This window comes from Denticeps clupeoides, unplaced genomic scaffold (assembly GCF_900700375.1).
Source record: "Denticeps clupeoides unplaced genomic scaffold, fDenClu1.1, whole genome shotgun sequence".
In the NCBI taxonomy this organism is placed as follows: domain Eukaryota; kingdom Metazoa; phylum Chordata; class Actinopteri; order Clupeiformes; family Denticipitidae; genus Denticeps; species Denticeps clupeoides.
Window position 1 is genome coordinate 111935 of NW_021630093.1, and position 15225 is coordinate 127159.

The 15225-nt window shown below is 49.2% G+C and overlaps 2 protein-coding genes across 6 annotated transcripts; both read right to left on the bottom strand.

The window, feature by feature from the left end:
- Positions 1-558: 558 nt before the first annotated feature.
- LOC114783375 (nuclear distribution protein nudE-like 1-B) lies at positions 559-5633 on the bottom strand. Of its 2 annotated transcripts, none has more exons than XM_028968844.1 (9): positions 5539-5633; positions 4985-5087; positions 4750-4903; positions 2952-3100; positions 2736-2872; positions 2480-2653; positions 2307-2398; positions 1518-1663; positions 559-1098 (listed from the first exon to the last, which is right to left on the bottom strand). In XM_028968844.1, exons 2-9 carry the CDS (start codon positions 5068-5070, stop codon positions 1023-1025), a joined length of 1014 nt encoding a protein of 337 aa, XP_028824677.1. In that variant the 5' UTR covers positions 5071-5087; positions 5539-5633; the 3' UTR covers positions 559-1022. The 2 variants fall into 2 exon arrangements, with proteins under 2 accessions (XP_028824677.1, XP_028824678.1); XM_028968845.1 differs by having other exon boundaries at positions 4985-5081; positions 5539-5600.
- A 470-nt stretch (positions 5634-6103) lies between these two features.
- LOC114783374 (zinc finger BED domain-containing protein RICESLEEPER 1) lies at positions 6104-8305 on the bottom strand. 4 transcript variants are annotated; one of them, XM_028968840.1, is made up of 3 exons: positions 8074-8305; positions 7892-7987; positions 6104-7812 (listed from the first exon to the last, which is right to left on the bottom strand). In XM_028968840.1, the coding sequence occupies exons 1-3, from the start codon at positions 8090-8092 to the stop codon at positions 6410-6412; spliced, it is 1518 nt and encodes a 505-aa protein (XP_028824673.1). In that variant the 5' UTR covers positions 8093-8305; the 3' UTR covers positions 6104-6409. The 4 variants fall into 4 exon arrangements, with proteins under 4 accessions (XP_028824673.1, XP_028824674.1, XP_028824676.1 ...); XM_028968841.1 differs by having other exon boundaries at positions 7892-7984; positions 8074-8152; XM_028968843.1 differs by having other exon boundaries at positions 6104-7789; positions 7892-7984; positions 8074-8111.
- Between the last annotated feature and the right edge of the window lie 6920 nt (positions 8306-15225).

Consider the following 15225-nt stretch of genomic DNA (forward strand, 5'->3'; position numbering starts at 1 on the left):
TCACTGAAGGCATCAAAACTATGAATGAACACATGTGGAGTTCTGTACTTAACAAAAAAAGGTGAAATAAGTGAAAACATGTTTTATATTCTAGTTTCTTTGCTCTGATTACTGCTTTACACACTCTTGGCATTCTCTCGATGAGCTTCAAGAGGTCGTCACCTGAAATGCTTCTCCAACAGTCTTGAAGGAGTTCCCAGAGGTGTTAGCACTTGTTGGGGTCCAGCTCACCCCAAACCATCTGGACTGGGTTCAGGTCCGGTGACTGTGGAGGTCAGGTCTCCACTTTTTTGTTAAGTTCATAACTCCACATGTGTTCATTCATAGTTTTGATGCCTTCAGTGAGAATCTACCAATGTAAATGGTCATGAAAATAAAGAAAACACCTTGAATGAGAAGGTGTCCAGGCTTTTGGCCTGTACTGTATATATGATAAAAGCGTGATGTTCTGTATTTGTAGTGACGCTGCTCCACCAGATTTTCTTCGTACTTCTCATTTGGAACACAATTAAATAACCAGTTTCTGTATGTAAGAAAAATGACAAACAGATACGCAAAACAAATGGTCAAAATAAGTTTATTATCCTGAGACAAAACTATCCAAGTCATTATAGGAATAAATTATTGCACATGCATAAATAACCCTGAAATTAACCAGAAGGAAGAGGGAAATGTGGGGGCAACTGATAAAAGTTGTGAAACACACATCCAGCCAGCAGGAGCGTCACATCAACTCTGTTATAACACGGCAAACGCGTGCAAAAAAAGAAAAAGCTAAAACTCGGGACGGCTGTAAAGTTCCGATGACGTTTAACTGGACCGAGCCCCGCCCTTCACTCCGCCCGTTTCTCAGGGGACCAGGGGAGGAGGAATACAGAATGGAAAACCGCCGTGCCGGCGAGATCCTGCCGCTCCACGTCTGCCACGCCCTCTACACCACTCCGCTTTACTCACGCTGGCATACGCAGCATTTAAATACACACGTGTGGAATACTCCACCTCTCAGTGTGTGTGTATGTGTGTTACACACTGAGGGGAACCAGGGAAGGTGGGGACGCAGCACGTGGTGGAGGGACGGTGTCCAGTCCGTTTACTGTCCTGCAGCACACACACACACACACACACACACACACGTTAGCACTAGAACTGGAGCGGCAGTATTAATCCCAGAAAAGAACCCAGAGAGCCAATCAGCACCAAATCAAGTGGCATCTGCAGCCGCTAAACCTGCAATAAAAACCCCGCTGATTCTGTCCGGTGGAAAATTTGCATACATGGATGTGATTGGCTGGCCCACAATTTATTAAAACCTTTTATTGATTGACAGCCCTGTTTTTCATGCATCACTTGTACCAACTTATAAATCTTGCTGAGATGTATAAATCAATACAGTGATATTTGAAGCGGGTGATTACTTGTGATTACTATGATGAATAGATTTATAGTTAATGAAGTAGAAGAGACGTAAATCTATCTGCTGTCTGCAGCATGATATTTTTATGTGAATATTCACTCACACTTTGTTGAAGTTGGATGTGTGAAGGACGCGCTGTGACAACTTTGCAGGGTCGCCGTTGACCATGTTGCCGTTGGCGACGCAGGTTTTCCTGGCTGCCTGGTCTCTGGCGAAGTTTCTACATGCCGCCAGTTTGGACTCCAGAGCCTTTAAACCAGAGAAGTGGAAAATGAATGGAGAAAAAAAAAAAACAAGAGTCATTGGGGAACCGACATCAGACCAGAACACAGAACTGAACAAACTGTACGAAGTGAACCAACTCAACAAGGCGTACGAAGTGAACCAACTCAACAAGGCGTACGAAGTGAACCAACTCAACAAGTTATACCAAGTGAACCAACTCAAGTTATACGAAGTGAACCAACTCAACAAGGCGTACGAACTGAACAAGCCTAACAAGGCGTACGAAGTGAACCAACTCAACAAGGCGTACGAAGTGAACCAACTCAACAAGTTATACCAAGTGAACCAACTCAACAAGTTATACGAAGTGAACAAACTCAACAAGGCGTACGAACTGAACAAGCTCAACAAGTTATACCAAGTGAACCAACTCAACAAGTTATACCAAGTGAACCAACTCAACAAGTTATACCAAGTGAACCAACTCAACAAGTTATACCAAGTGAACCAGCTCAACAAGTTATACGAAGTGAACAAACTCAACAAGGTGTACGAACTGAACCAACTCAACAAGGCGTACAAACTGAACAAATTCAATAAACTTTAAAACCACAAAACTCAATAAAAGGAACCAACCGAAGAAGATAAAGAAAGTGGAAAAACTCACCGCGACTTTCCGCAGCAGGTCGCCTACGATGTTGAGGGCTGAGATGCGGGCGGATGGCGTCAGGGCGGAGCTGGCGTAAGCGTTCACCACCGCTGAGGGCAGAGAGGGGGTACGTGGTCAGGTGTGTGTGTGTGTGTGTGCACCGTAATGAAATGGCGAGGGGCGGCGTGAACCGTTTTGGTTGGTGAAGGAGTGTTCAGCGCTCCTGCTGAGGGGCGTCGCTGGCAGCGACAGGGAAGCCTGGACGGCCGTGTCCATCTTGTCCTCGTCTTGCGTGGGTGAGCTGGGCGCCGAAGTCCTGCTGATGTCTGTCTGTCTCTCCTTCACCGCCAGCTCCTGCCTCAGGTCTGTAAAAGGAACACGCGCAGCACGTCCCATATTACAGCAGCGAGTGAGGGAACCACGAGGAACAGGAAGATGGATGAGCACCTCTGGCCTCGTCCTTTAACCTCTGCACAGACACCAGAAGAGACTCCTTCTCGTCCAGCTCGTTCTCCAGGAAGGCGTTCCTCTCGATGGCCTGGTTCAGACGCTGCTCAAAGTCCTCCAGCGAGACGATGGTGGCCCTGAGGGTGGGAGAAGCAGAGAACAGACCTGAGCTTGCATGTTCTGCACGTGAGTGTAAGTTTGTGGTGGAGGTCGGACCTCTTGGCCCTCTCCAGGTCGTCGTTGGCCTGCTCCAGCTCGCGCACGTATTTGTGCAGCTGCTCCTTGATGCCACGTGTCTGGCCCAGGTCGTCCTCCAGCAGGGAGATCTCCTTGTAGCTCTGCATGTAGTTCTGCTCCAGCTTCTCCTGCACAGACCATAAACACCACGGCCTTCATCCAGTGACAAGTAGTAGCCTAGTGGGTACCACACTCGACTATGAACCAGAAGACCCAGGTTCAAACCCCTCTTACTACCATCATGTCCCTGAGCAGGACACTTAACCCTGAGTGTCTCCAGGGGGGGACTGTCCCTGTAACTACTGATTGTAAGTCGCTCTGGATAAGGGCGTCTGGTAAATGCTGGAAATGTAAATGGAAGTCACATGTATATGTAGCATATTGACAAGCGGGGGGTGAAAGTGAAGTGACTGTCACCACATCACACGGTGAAACGTGATCTCTGTATTTAACCGTCACCCTTGGTGAGCAGTGGGCACCATGACAGGCGCCCGGGGAGCAGCGTGTGGGGACGGGACCTTCATCAAGGGGACCTCAGTGGCACCTTTTCCACTGCTCTGGTTCCTGTGCTGGTTCCCAGTGTTAGAACCAGGCGTCGGCCCCTAAACTTAGCTGGTCTCGTAGCGAGAACCCGTGAGGTCACAACCAGGGGGCGGAGTGATTGTAGCTTTAGTCACATGCAGCTGAATTTAATATTATTACGTTATTATGAATTCAACTAAAAAGTGCACTAGAAGAAAGTGTGTGAAGTGTTACGGGAAGAACTTAAAGTCGCAGGTTCCACACGGGAGAAAAACAGAATAAAAGTCAACAGGGACAAAAAGAAGGGGCGACTGTAAAAGTGGCAGCGGTGGAGTTAATGAAGATTTCTTTAATGATGTAATGGATTCGCGGCTGGGATTTCTGTTTAATGGGCGTGGCCTGTGGCGTAAATGCGGATCGGTTCTCAGCCGGTTCCCGGTTCAGCACCACAACTACGATTTAACCTCTAGGCCACCTCTGCCTCTTCCTCATTTGCCCAGAATGAGCTGTCCATCATGCCTACAGGCTCCTCCCCCTTTTAAACTTTCATTAAATGTCATCTTCTGGGTGTCAGAAATAACAAACACCAACAGAAAGGTCTGGGTGGGTCGTTAGCTCCTCCTCTACCTCAACTACTTCCTGTTTCTATCTCTGTAAATACAGAAGATACATGGTGCAAAAAATTTAACTAAATACAAAAATAGGGGCCACACACACACACACACACACACACAAACATCTCCACCTATAAACCCTGCGGTCTGAGCTTCTCCTCCATCCTACCTTGAGCATCTCCACCTAGATACCTTGTGGTCTGAACTTCTCCATCCTACCATGAGCATCTCCACCTCTAAATCCTGTGGTCTGAGCTCCTCCTCCATCCTACCTTGAGCATTTCCACCTAGAAACGGCACATTCTGAACTTCTCCTCCATCCTACCTTGAGCATCTCCACCTAGAAACGCTGCGGTCTGAGCTCCTCCTCCATCCTACCTTGAGCATTTCCACCTAGAAACGGCACGTTCTGAGCTTCTCCTCATCCTACTTTGAGCATCTCCACCTAGATACCTCGTGGTCTGAACTTCTCCTCCATCCTACCTTGAGCATTTCCACCTAGAAACGGCACGTTCTGAGCTTCTCCTCATCCTACTTTGAGCATCTCCACCTAGATACCTCGTGGTCTGAGCTTGTCCTCCATCCTACCTTCAGCATCTCCACCTAGATACCTCGTGGTCTGAGCTTGTCCTCCATCCTACCTTCAGCATCTCCACCTCGCTGTGCAGCCTCTGCTTGTCGGACTGCAGGTCGCGTATTCGGTTCTCCGCCTGCCCCAGCTGCGCCTCCAGCTCGGCCTCCAGCTCCCGACTCCCCTCCTGGAACTCCAGCAGCTCCTCCTGCGCCTCCTCACAGCTGCGAGGGGAAACAGTGGCAGGGGCGGTCAGCTGCGCCACCGCGGCCGCGCCCGGCCACACGCCTGAGCAGGCTTCTCACCTTCTCTTGTACTTCAGCGAGAGCGACTTCCAGTACTGCACTTCCTCGTCCTTCGACGAGAACTTGGGTGTCACGCTGCCGTCCATCTTCACACGTCCTGCACCTGGGGACAGCGACAGAACCATTCATATTGTTATCATACCTAAACACACACAGCATATTCCAGGCCAGAACAAGGAACCTTTACATTTCTGGCTTTTATCAGACCATGATGATGAATATGGTGATTCTGATTAATATGATAATGAATATGATGATTTTGATAAATATGATGATAAATATGGGGAATCTTGCAGAGGGATGAATAAAGTCTGATTGTTTTGATGAACATGATTAAAATGATAAATGTGATATTGTAATATTGAGACTATGATGAACAAAGGTGGCTATTTCCAGGCGAAATTGCCGTCATTACGGCCGCACAAAACTCCCCGTCCGATAAATCCGAACCGATTACTATTGACTACGTCACCATGACAACAGACTCGCGTTCTAAAACAGCGCAATAATATCACCATTAACACTACTATAATGATTATTTATAAAAAGACGACCTGAACATTTCCAGGTTTCCTCCTCGCCGGTGACGTCAGCGGACGGACCGTCTGCGGCTCCGCCCACTTCCGCCTCATCACAGCCTGCGGAACGGAGCGACGTTGGGGCCGCGTTCGAAACAGTCCTATAATCCCTCCGCAGTGCACCACAAAAAGGAGGTTTATCAGTTTATCTGATCGGCCTTTAATCGCACTGCGTCGGGTACGAGTACAGATTTGGTGCGCAGCCGCCGGACACACTGGTAACTCGATCCACGGCGGTTTAAATCCCTCTTTTAATGACCTGAATCATTTATGTCCATGTCCGTGCTCACCTTTTACTAAACTATAGTCATATATTTGCTTCATAAAATAAATTATTGATAGCATAATTATAATTATATATGTAATTATTAGACCGGTTTGCTTTTTTGTAATTGAACCCCTAATTGATTAAAAAAACTATTTATTAGGCATTATATATAGTTGTATAATATAATATAATAATGTTATAATTTATATTAAACAATATTATTTATAATTTTTTCAATGTACCAAGCACATGCATTCTGCACTAGATGGCAGTCTTACATACAGAAAAAAGAATTCACCTTCACCCAATAATACACCACGATGTTACTAAAAAACAAATACAAAGTACAGCATTTATGAATGTACAAAAATATACTTTTGAACAAAAGTACAAAATTAAAACCAATGAGGCGTATTAGATGAGGCCTTGGTGGTCACTGACGTCCCCACACACTGCTCCCCGGGCGCCTGTCACCAAGGGTGATGGTTAAATACAGAGGACACGTTTCACCGTGTCAGCGTGTGCTGTGCTGCAGTGTCTCACAATGACGCTCAGTTGAGAAGCTGTTTCTGAAGATGGTCAGGGAAGCGTGGACCAGTTGGTGTTGAGGAAGAGCAGGAGGTGGACGTTTTGCGGCTCCAGGCTGCGTATCTTGAGGGACGTGTGCTGGTGGAACGCTCGCTCCAGCGGGGCTGCAGTGGACACGGTGGTCAGGTATTTCAGGGCGACGGGGCTCAGAGCCCTGGAGTCTCTGGGCAGCCGCCAGTAATCCAGCGGGTTCTGCTGCTTCTCCATGGAACTGCTGGTCACGTAGTTGGCTAGAACGTCACAGAGGACGTCGTCCTGTTCTGTCTTGTGTAAAGTCTGCATTTCGGCTATAACTTTGTTCTTGATCTCATCTGCCTTGTGGCTGAAGAGCATGGCGCTCTTGAATCTGGGGTCCAGGAAGGTGCTGAGAGTCAGCCAGCGATTCTTCTTAATGTCCCCAAACAACTTCTTGATTTGATGGTCCAGCGTCTCCGCCAGCTTGTTCCCCCCCTGCGCCAGTCCGCCCATCTTCTTCTGCAGGTCAGTTACGAGTGGGGTGATGCTGGAGATGGAATCGAACCCTCGATGGCTCAGCTGGTCTATGGTGTCTTTGAAGGGCTGGAGAGCAGACAGGGTGGTGGAGAGTGTGGCCTTTTCGCTTTTCTTGAGCCAGAGGGTCTCCTTCACCTGCTGCATCAGCACAGAGTTGATGGCCTCCGCCTGCTGGGAAATGGTGTGGAGCATGTTGAAGGTGGACAGCAGCGTCTCGTCCGGGGACAGCATCAGCCCAGCCGTCGGTAATTTCAGCCGCGCCTGATGAGACGTGAGAAGGTGCCGAGCTTCAGCGTCGCTGCTGAAGAACCTGACGATGTTCCTGCACTTCCTCAGCAAGGCCTTCCAAGCCGGGTCGTCTGCAGACGCCATGGCTTCCTTAAAAACCATGTTCAGGTTGAGGGCCAAGCATCGAATGTGCGTCCAGCCTTCACCCTCGCAGGCCTCCCTCATGGCCCTGATGTTGCTGACCACCACGTTCACCTTGTCTTTGATTTTCCACTCTGCAGCTAGTCTTCTCAGGTGGTGGACGGTGCAGCCAGGTGTCTGATCTCCATGCAAATGAAGCGTCTCCAGCACGCAGCACCTCCTCTTCCAGTATTTATCTATGAAGTGGCCACTGACCGTCACATAGTTGTCCTGCCCCTGATTAGCAGGCCAGAGCTCAGCGCTCAAGACGATGTGGCCTACCGAGTTCATGTCCTTCTGCACCTTCTCTCTGGTGTCCTCGTAGATTCTGAAGAGCTCGTCCCGGACCCACTTTACAGACAGTTGGACGTCACATGCTGGGTTCAGGGTTTGAACGAAAGCTTGGAATCCTGCATGTTCCACGGTGCTCAGAGGCAGAAGGTCCGTCACCATCATCCTCAGCAGCTGAAGCTGTTGGTTTGAAAGAGGTCGACCTTTGAGAGAAGACACAACTTGAGCATGCGGAGCTTAAAACATGTCTTCTAAACCACACAGCGTCCCCCGTTAATTCACCTGGCCCGGTGCTCCGCCATCTGGGTCGGACCTGTGGAGACCTGCGAGACCTTCTGTTCCAGTGGGCAACGTTCAGAGCCCTGGTCCCAGGTGCTGCTTTTATGGAGAGAACACATTAAAAGAACGTTTTAGCAGAACGCGGTTAAAGAACGTTTCACCATGAAATAATACTGAGTTCTTACAAAGTCCTTCCCTGGACATGGTTCCTTCTTCTTCGCTGGTGTTCGTTCGTGTGTTTGTTCCCTCTTCTGTCTATTTGTAGGGCGCTGGTGGGTGTGGCCGCGGACGTTTCGGTTTCGGTTGTGATGAAACGAGAGTTCGTGTTCACGTGTGTTTGTTGTCCGTCGCGCAGCAGATTCCAAGTTTCATGAATCATCTCGTTTCGGTTTTCGTTCCCAACCAATAAAATCGAATTTTATCGCAGGGATTCGTCTCTGTTCATTAAAACCCACCTTTAAACTGTTATATCAGTTTTTCCCTTTGGTCTTGAGAATAATGTCTTCTGTTTGAGTGTTATTTTCACCACAGGAACAACTCGGGTATGGAGACCCAGAAGTTTACTGCATGTTCTGATCAGTGGAGGTCAGGGTTTAACCAGACAAGAGACTCAATATTTCAATCAAACTCAAAACACATCTTCTCAGGGATATCAGGCTTAGTGAAGAAACATCTGATCTATAACCACCAGAGATCATTTTCCAGCTTCTGACCTGGTCCAGGCATGTTGCTGCACGTCGAACCATTAACGAGCTCACAAGAAGAGGTAATTCTGGGGTCTTCTCCATCAGGCCTTTAATTCCATCATTTCATTCAGCCATCATTGCTCAGGAGCTACACATTCCCTCAAACAAGTGGATGGAGATCTCCACAAAAGCAACAGCATTTCCAGCAATACAGTAACTTCCTGTCCAAAAACAACATTTCCTGCTCAACTATTTATCTTCTTCTTCAGAACATCTGCAGACCACAGGAAACATCTAGTCAACCACCTCAGTATAACGCAGGTTCAGTTCTGGATGTTCCCTCTGAAGCTGCCAGCTCGTTCTTATGGTGACCATGTAATTGAAGCCCATCCTCTACTCTTCTTCTATAAACAGAATAAATGCTCATGTCCCCATAACCAGGCATCCAGAGCTCTGAGGAGCTGTCACTACCTTCTCAAAGCTCCTCATCCGGCCGGTGATCTGCTCATCCGCTCCATTTCCTGTCCTCCTGGAGAACCCTGGCGTCTTACTGAAGGCGGGACACGCCGGTTTCCTCTTAGAGCTGCGCTTCAGGAAACGTGACAGATCTGTCACCTTATCGCAAATCCACAACCCAACCTAGATATCCCACCACACGCCCCATCCTCCGTCTCAGAGCTGAGCACCAGCGAAGATGGACGAGGAACGTGGTGGAAGACTAAGGCCAAGTGGTCAGGTGTATAGAAGATGTTCCAAATGGAACTGCAGCTACAGAAACCAAGGACCAGTGGATCCAGTTGGTTTTGTCTCAGATCAGGATTATTCTGTCCAGCTTTCATTTGAATTCGTTATGCTCATTATGAGATGGCAGGTCAATTTGAGAGTCAAAAGCCGTGCAAACTTCACCTGCAGTCCCCCATCCTCACCTGGACCATCATCTACTGCCTGTCCTCCCAGGATGGGACACACCACACCAATAATTCCACATGGACTGGGGTTTCTTCATCGTAATAAACTGTAAAACTGTGTAGCTGATATGAATCCATCAGGTCGACGTCCAGATGAATACGGACTCCGCCTGGACGTTTTTGTGGTATCGTAAAGGCCTGGCAGGGGCTGAACCAGAAGACACAGAGTCCCGGGTTCAAACCCAACCTACTACCATCGTGTCCCTGAGCAAGTGTCTCCAGGGGGGGACTGTCCCTGTAACTACTGATTGTAAGTCGCTCTGGATAAGGATGTCTGGTAAATGCTGTAAATGTAAAGGGTCACTCAGCCTGGACTTGTCTCCTCTGGTGTTTCGATTCTAGGTCTCATGTGAACACTGCTGATTACGATGTCTTTTGGACTTCATACACACACACACTCACACAGACACATAATGAAGCCCAGCATGCTTCTATTTTTAGCGCATATACTGTTTAAAGGACGTGAGACGTGTATAGAAAATGGCGTCCACCGGCAGGCCAGAAGTGCAGACCGGGGTGAGACGGGACACTCCGCCACTTGAGAGACATGGCAGTTATATGATGGAGAACATTGTGCTGCTCATACCTTTAAAACAACTCTTATCTGGAATCGGTCAGGGGCGCATCCCAAGTTCATCTAAATCTTCTCTAAAGAGGAAGGTGTTGAGCTGCCGTGTGAAGGTGCTCAGTGACTGAGCTGGAAGTTCATTCCACCACCGAGGGGCCAAGACGGAGAAGAGTCTAGATGAGCGTCTTCCTCGTACCTTCAGAGATGGAGGGACCAGGCGAGCAGTACTGGAGGCTCGGAGTATAAGTGTATTTTAAAGTGTATTTAAGTGTATTTTATTATTTTATCAGTGATTTTTAAAATTCTAGTTAGAAATTTTAACTATTATGATTTTTGGTCATTTGTTAATCAGTTTGTTAAATTAAAGTGATGTGATAGTGAGACACTGCAGCACAGCACACCGTGACACGTGTCCTCTGTATTTAACCATCACCCTGAGTGAGCAGTGGGCACCATGACAGGCGCCGGGGAGCAGTGTGTGGGGACGGGACCTTCATCAAGAGGACCTCAGTGGAAACATGGTAGTTTTGGATCCGAACCGGCAACCTTCTGATCACAGGGCTGCTTCCTCACCCGCTAGGTGACCCTAACCCTAACCCTTAATCAGAGCAGCATTTCTAACGTCTGACGCCTCTTCTGGTGAATAAATATTTGTTTGTAATATTTGCATACGTTAAGTTTAAGTTGATCAGTACGTTGTGTAGAGTTCAGGAGACCAGATCTCCTCTTTTCCCCGAACACCCGTCTGGCTGATTAAACATTCGTCTCGTCGTCGGCTTCTACACCCACCATCACTCAACACACACAGAAGACCTGCTGGACTGATCTGCCAGCCTGTGTAAACGTGAGCAGTGAGGGTGTGTGTGGGTGTGTGTGTGTGTGTGTGTGATCACCTCTTCACCGCGTAGATTTAACGCAAGCACTGAGTGGCAAAAGGAAGTGGTTACGAATTAAAAGTCCCTCAAGGATCTTCTGTAATGTGGGAAGGTCTGTAGACCTCAAGTTCTGGGGGGTGTGGTTCTCTAAGTCTAAACAATTGACTTAATGAGAAATAAGTTACTTCACACATCAAATGACAAACTCTTCTGCCACATGATCATGTCGCACGATTAGGCTGCCATTAGGTTTTAATGTCTTCTCGGCTGGATCTTCTTCTACTGAGTGGAACCCAGGTGGCCGGTCCTCCTGTCTCAGTGCCAGCCAATGAGCATCCAGTGAAAAGTTTGGCGGTGAAGGACGTTCAGGTTACAGCTCGCACAGTCCTCGTGTATGTTGGAGGTCGGTCTGGTGGGGTGGGGTCCCTCACTGCAGCCTCCAGATGTCCAGAGCCTCCGTCCCTGCCCGCCTCCCGGGTTCCGGAGTGGGAGGAGCTTGTCTGGCTAATAGGAGGGTGGATAACATGGCTCTGGCTGTGAGTGTGTAATTTAGTGTGCAGAAATGGCATTAAGATGAAATAAAAATATAACGAGAGTCAAAGTTGGCAACGTATTACAGATATGTGCCCAACTGTTTAGGCCGGACTTTTTTTTTTAATCGATGACTTTTTGGAACTGTAGCTACAGAAACCATTCTGTCTGTGTGGGAAGTTGCAGGGAGACAACAGACTATTTTTATTTTATATTATTCTATTTATATTATTTATATTATATTCAGGCTGCATTTGGCTTGAGCTGGATGGTGGGTAGATCTCAGCATCACAGCCATGTGTGTGTCGTGATGGTGGGAGAGGGAGAGTTCTTCTGAGGACAAACCAACACTCTTGAGAGTGTGTGTGTGTGTGTGTGTGTGTGTGTTTGAGGTGTGGTGGCCATAGCTACATGATATTCACACCCCTGACTGTATTTTATGTGACAGATCACGTGACGTATAGTTGTAAAATCTCATATGATGTTGCTAACGGAGCTTCCACAACCCCTAACTTGCTTAATAGTTCATAAACTGAGAAGGTTGTGATTGGTCCATGAAGGACCCCTGGTTCCTACATGAGGAGATCATGTTGCACCTGGACCACCCGTCCCACCACAGCCACATCTCCGTAGAAGGGTCCCAGCATGCTGCCGTGGCTCCGCCCTGCCGTCTCCCAGGTTACCGGGAGGAGCAGATGTCACGGCCAGTCTGGGGGGTCGGCTGTTCAACAGCTGGCTGGTCACGTTACACAGTGGCCGCTGGAGAGGGGCGGGGCCGGACCCAGAAATAGCAACACTGGAGACCCAGTTCAAACCAAACGCGAGCTACACTGACATCACAACTCGCCAAAAACGACCTGGGGTCCAGACGTGACCCCGCGACCTCGGCCTCACTCTCTTCCGGGTGACTGCAGCCAATCACGATACAGATTCACTTCGTGGTGGAACAACATCTGACTGAATGGATTTCCAGATTTTGAAGAGCATCTCTACACTCAGTCTAAATGTGAATTATGCATTAAAAATTTGAAGATGTTGGTTCTTATGAAAACCTGCTCCATGGAACAATGTCGCTACTGCAGTTCCCGTCAGTCCATCGTGGGATGAACGGGTGACCTGATAATGGCAGCCATCGTCCCACCGTCCCAGCAGACTGTCTCCTGTCCCCGGTCGCGGGCCCAACAGTTCAAGCCTTTGTCACCCAAATTATGATTGAGGAATGAGCGTTGGAGAGGACAGTTCGTCCTCTTGTTGTGAAGCCCCGCCCTGCCGCAGATATTTGCTGGCATTTGGGACGAAACGCGGAGGGGGTTGAGGGTCAGGATACTGTACAGTCCACCCTGATGTGGACAAATAAAACTTTCCGCGCCGCACAGAGGCCTCATGGGAAATCACAAGTCCAAACAATGGCCACGCCCCCGAGCCGTCACAAGGCTAAAAGTGCAGAAGAATTCACAGGCTATCAATAGCAGTTCTCGTTTAACACGGGCACAACATGAACTTCAGACGAGGAGCATTAGTGCGACACGCCCAAGAAATACAACGATGGCTGTAACATGTCCTCTCTCCGTCTTTACATCATGTGATTCGCTGCACAGCTGCCTTGGCGTTAGGGGACGGGGGTAAATATAGACGGCCAACTGTAATTGGCTCGCTGTTTGTGTTTATTTGTAAGGAGCGTGTTGGTCTTGGCCCGCCTCCATCCCGATCTGTAGATAAACCAGACGGCCCCCTGTCCAAAGGGATTTTTCTACAGAGGCCGCGTTCTGGTCAGCTGACCCGCATGGCAACGGGAGAACCTTGTTAAACAGCAGCTGACAGAGACCATCTGCGTCCGCACACACACGTCCCCATTCACAGCCAAAGACGTCTGGAGGAAAAAACACTTATCGTCTGGCGTGGGGGGCGGGGCCTCATTTCTTTATTTATCTGCCGCCGCCCTAGACTTGTACGTTCTGAGCGGAGACTTCCTGCCCCCCTCTTTTCACCGGCCCGTCACCGCCGTTCCGCGTGACCCTTCATAAGCAGATCATGGCTGATGGGAAGAGAAGGCATCATAATGGACCTACAGTGTGGACCACGACACTGGCCTGTTCGCCTGCTCTGCACCGTCCAGTGCCGGCAGACGAGTGTCCCCTCCCGCCACCATGGACGCTCGTCCCTCTCTGACTCGCGCCTTCCCAGGGTTCTCCCGTGTTTTCTGTGTTGGGTGTGAGCTGTAGGGCCAGTAAAAGCCCGGTGACGGGAACTGCGTGATTTTGAGAGGTGAGCGCAGCAGGAAACTGTGTCCCCATCCGAGGACGCCTGTTAGTTTGCGTTTGGAGCGCAGCGTGCTGCGGTGTCGGGTTCCTCCGTGGAACCAACCTGGCGCCATAAATCAGATAAGGTATGAGGCCGAGCAGAGCAGGTCTGAAGAACATTTTTGGACCAATTAAAATCCCTGCTGCGGGTCCTGAGCACATTGTCCCGTCCTCGGGTAAAACATGATATGAAGCCCTGAGCAGGAATGGTTTTGTGAGACGGACATTTGCTTCCAGTTGCTGTACATTTGTTCTGGAAATGACAAGCACAAGATCCAATGTAAGGGGTCAGAGGTCATAGATGCCTGAGGTCAGAGGGTAACAGGATAATAAACTGCTCTCCCCGGGGCCTTTAACTGATCCCCCGGGTGTGCCGAGAGTTTCCCCCCAGCTTCCTGTACAGGAAATGACATCAGCCAATAACATCCTAGCGGGGAGGTAGAGGCGGGGCCTGGGGTGCTCGCTCGTCCTCTGTCTCTCTCTCTCATGATGGTAATCGGACCCCACATGACGTGAGACGCGTAATCGATGGTCCACCGTGCCGCCAGACTCAGTTTAATACCAGATGACAGTTCATTATTCCCTTAGTGAAGTCGTTAGGGAGGAGAGGGGACGACAGGCGAGTGAAATGTGTGTGTGTCTGTGTGTGTGTGTGTGTTTTTTCCAGCAGGTTGCCGTGCCAACAGTCGGGGATCGGCGGGTGAATGCAGGGCTCTGTCCGCTACACAGTCATCACATTCCTCCAGAGCCACTGCACCTCGCTGCACACAGCGGAGGCCAACGGCGGAGGACCAGCACAATGAACACACACTCACTCACACACACACACACACACACACACGCTGGCAGAGGCAGCGACAGTTCTGGTTCTGCTTTGTGTCGGAAAACAGTCAACATTCTTCTAGAAATTTCACTTCCCTCCCTTCGTTCCTGCTGATGACCTTTGACCTCATAGAGATTAGAGTGCAGGGCGAAACCGAATTTAATCAGGATGCTGCTTTCATGAGAAGTCCATTTAGAACCTGTCGGGCCCCTGGTTCCACCCATCGGCCCTCAGGGGGGGGATCTGACCGTGTGGTCGGATTTTACGGCCGGATTGTACCGGAATCAGAACAGAACAGTCAGCGCACACCTACGATGCAGAATCATATTAACCCCGTCCTGTGGCTCGGCCACGCCCTCTTTCTCCACCTGCTCCAGAAAGTCAGCCGGTCATAGATACATGCAGCCCGCAAGCAGCACTACGACTGCAACCTAATCTAGATCTAGATCTAGATCTAGAGCGTGGCTAGAGCTAGAACAGGTGAGTGAAGACAGTAAAGTAGAATCTGCGTGTGTGTGGTGGGAGGGGCTTCTCCGCGGTGGAATTTCGGACGTAGGCTGCAGTTCTTTTGGCCGCGCTTTTTGCT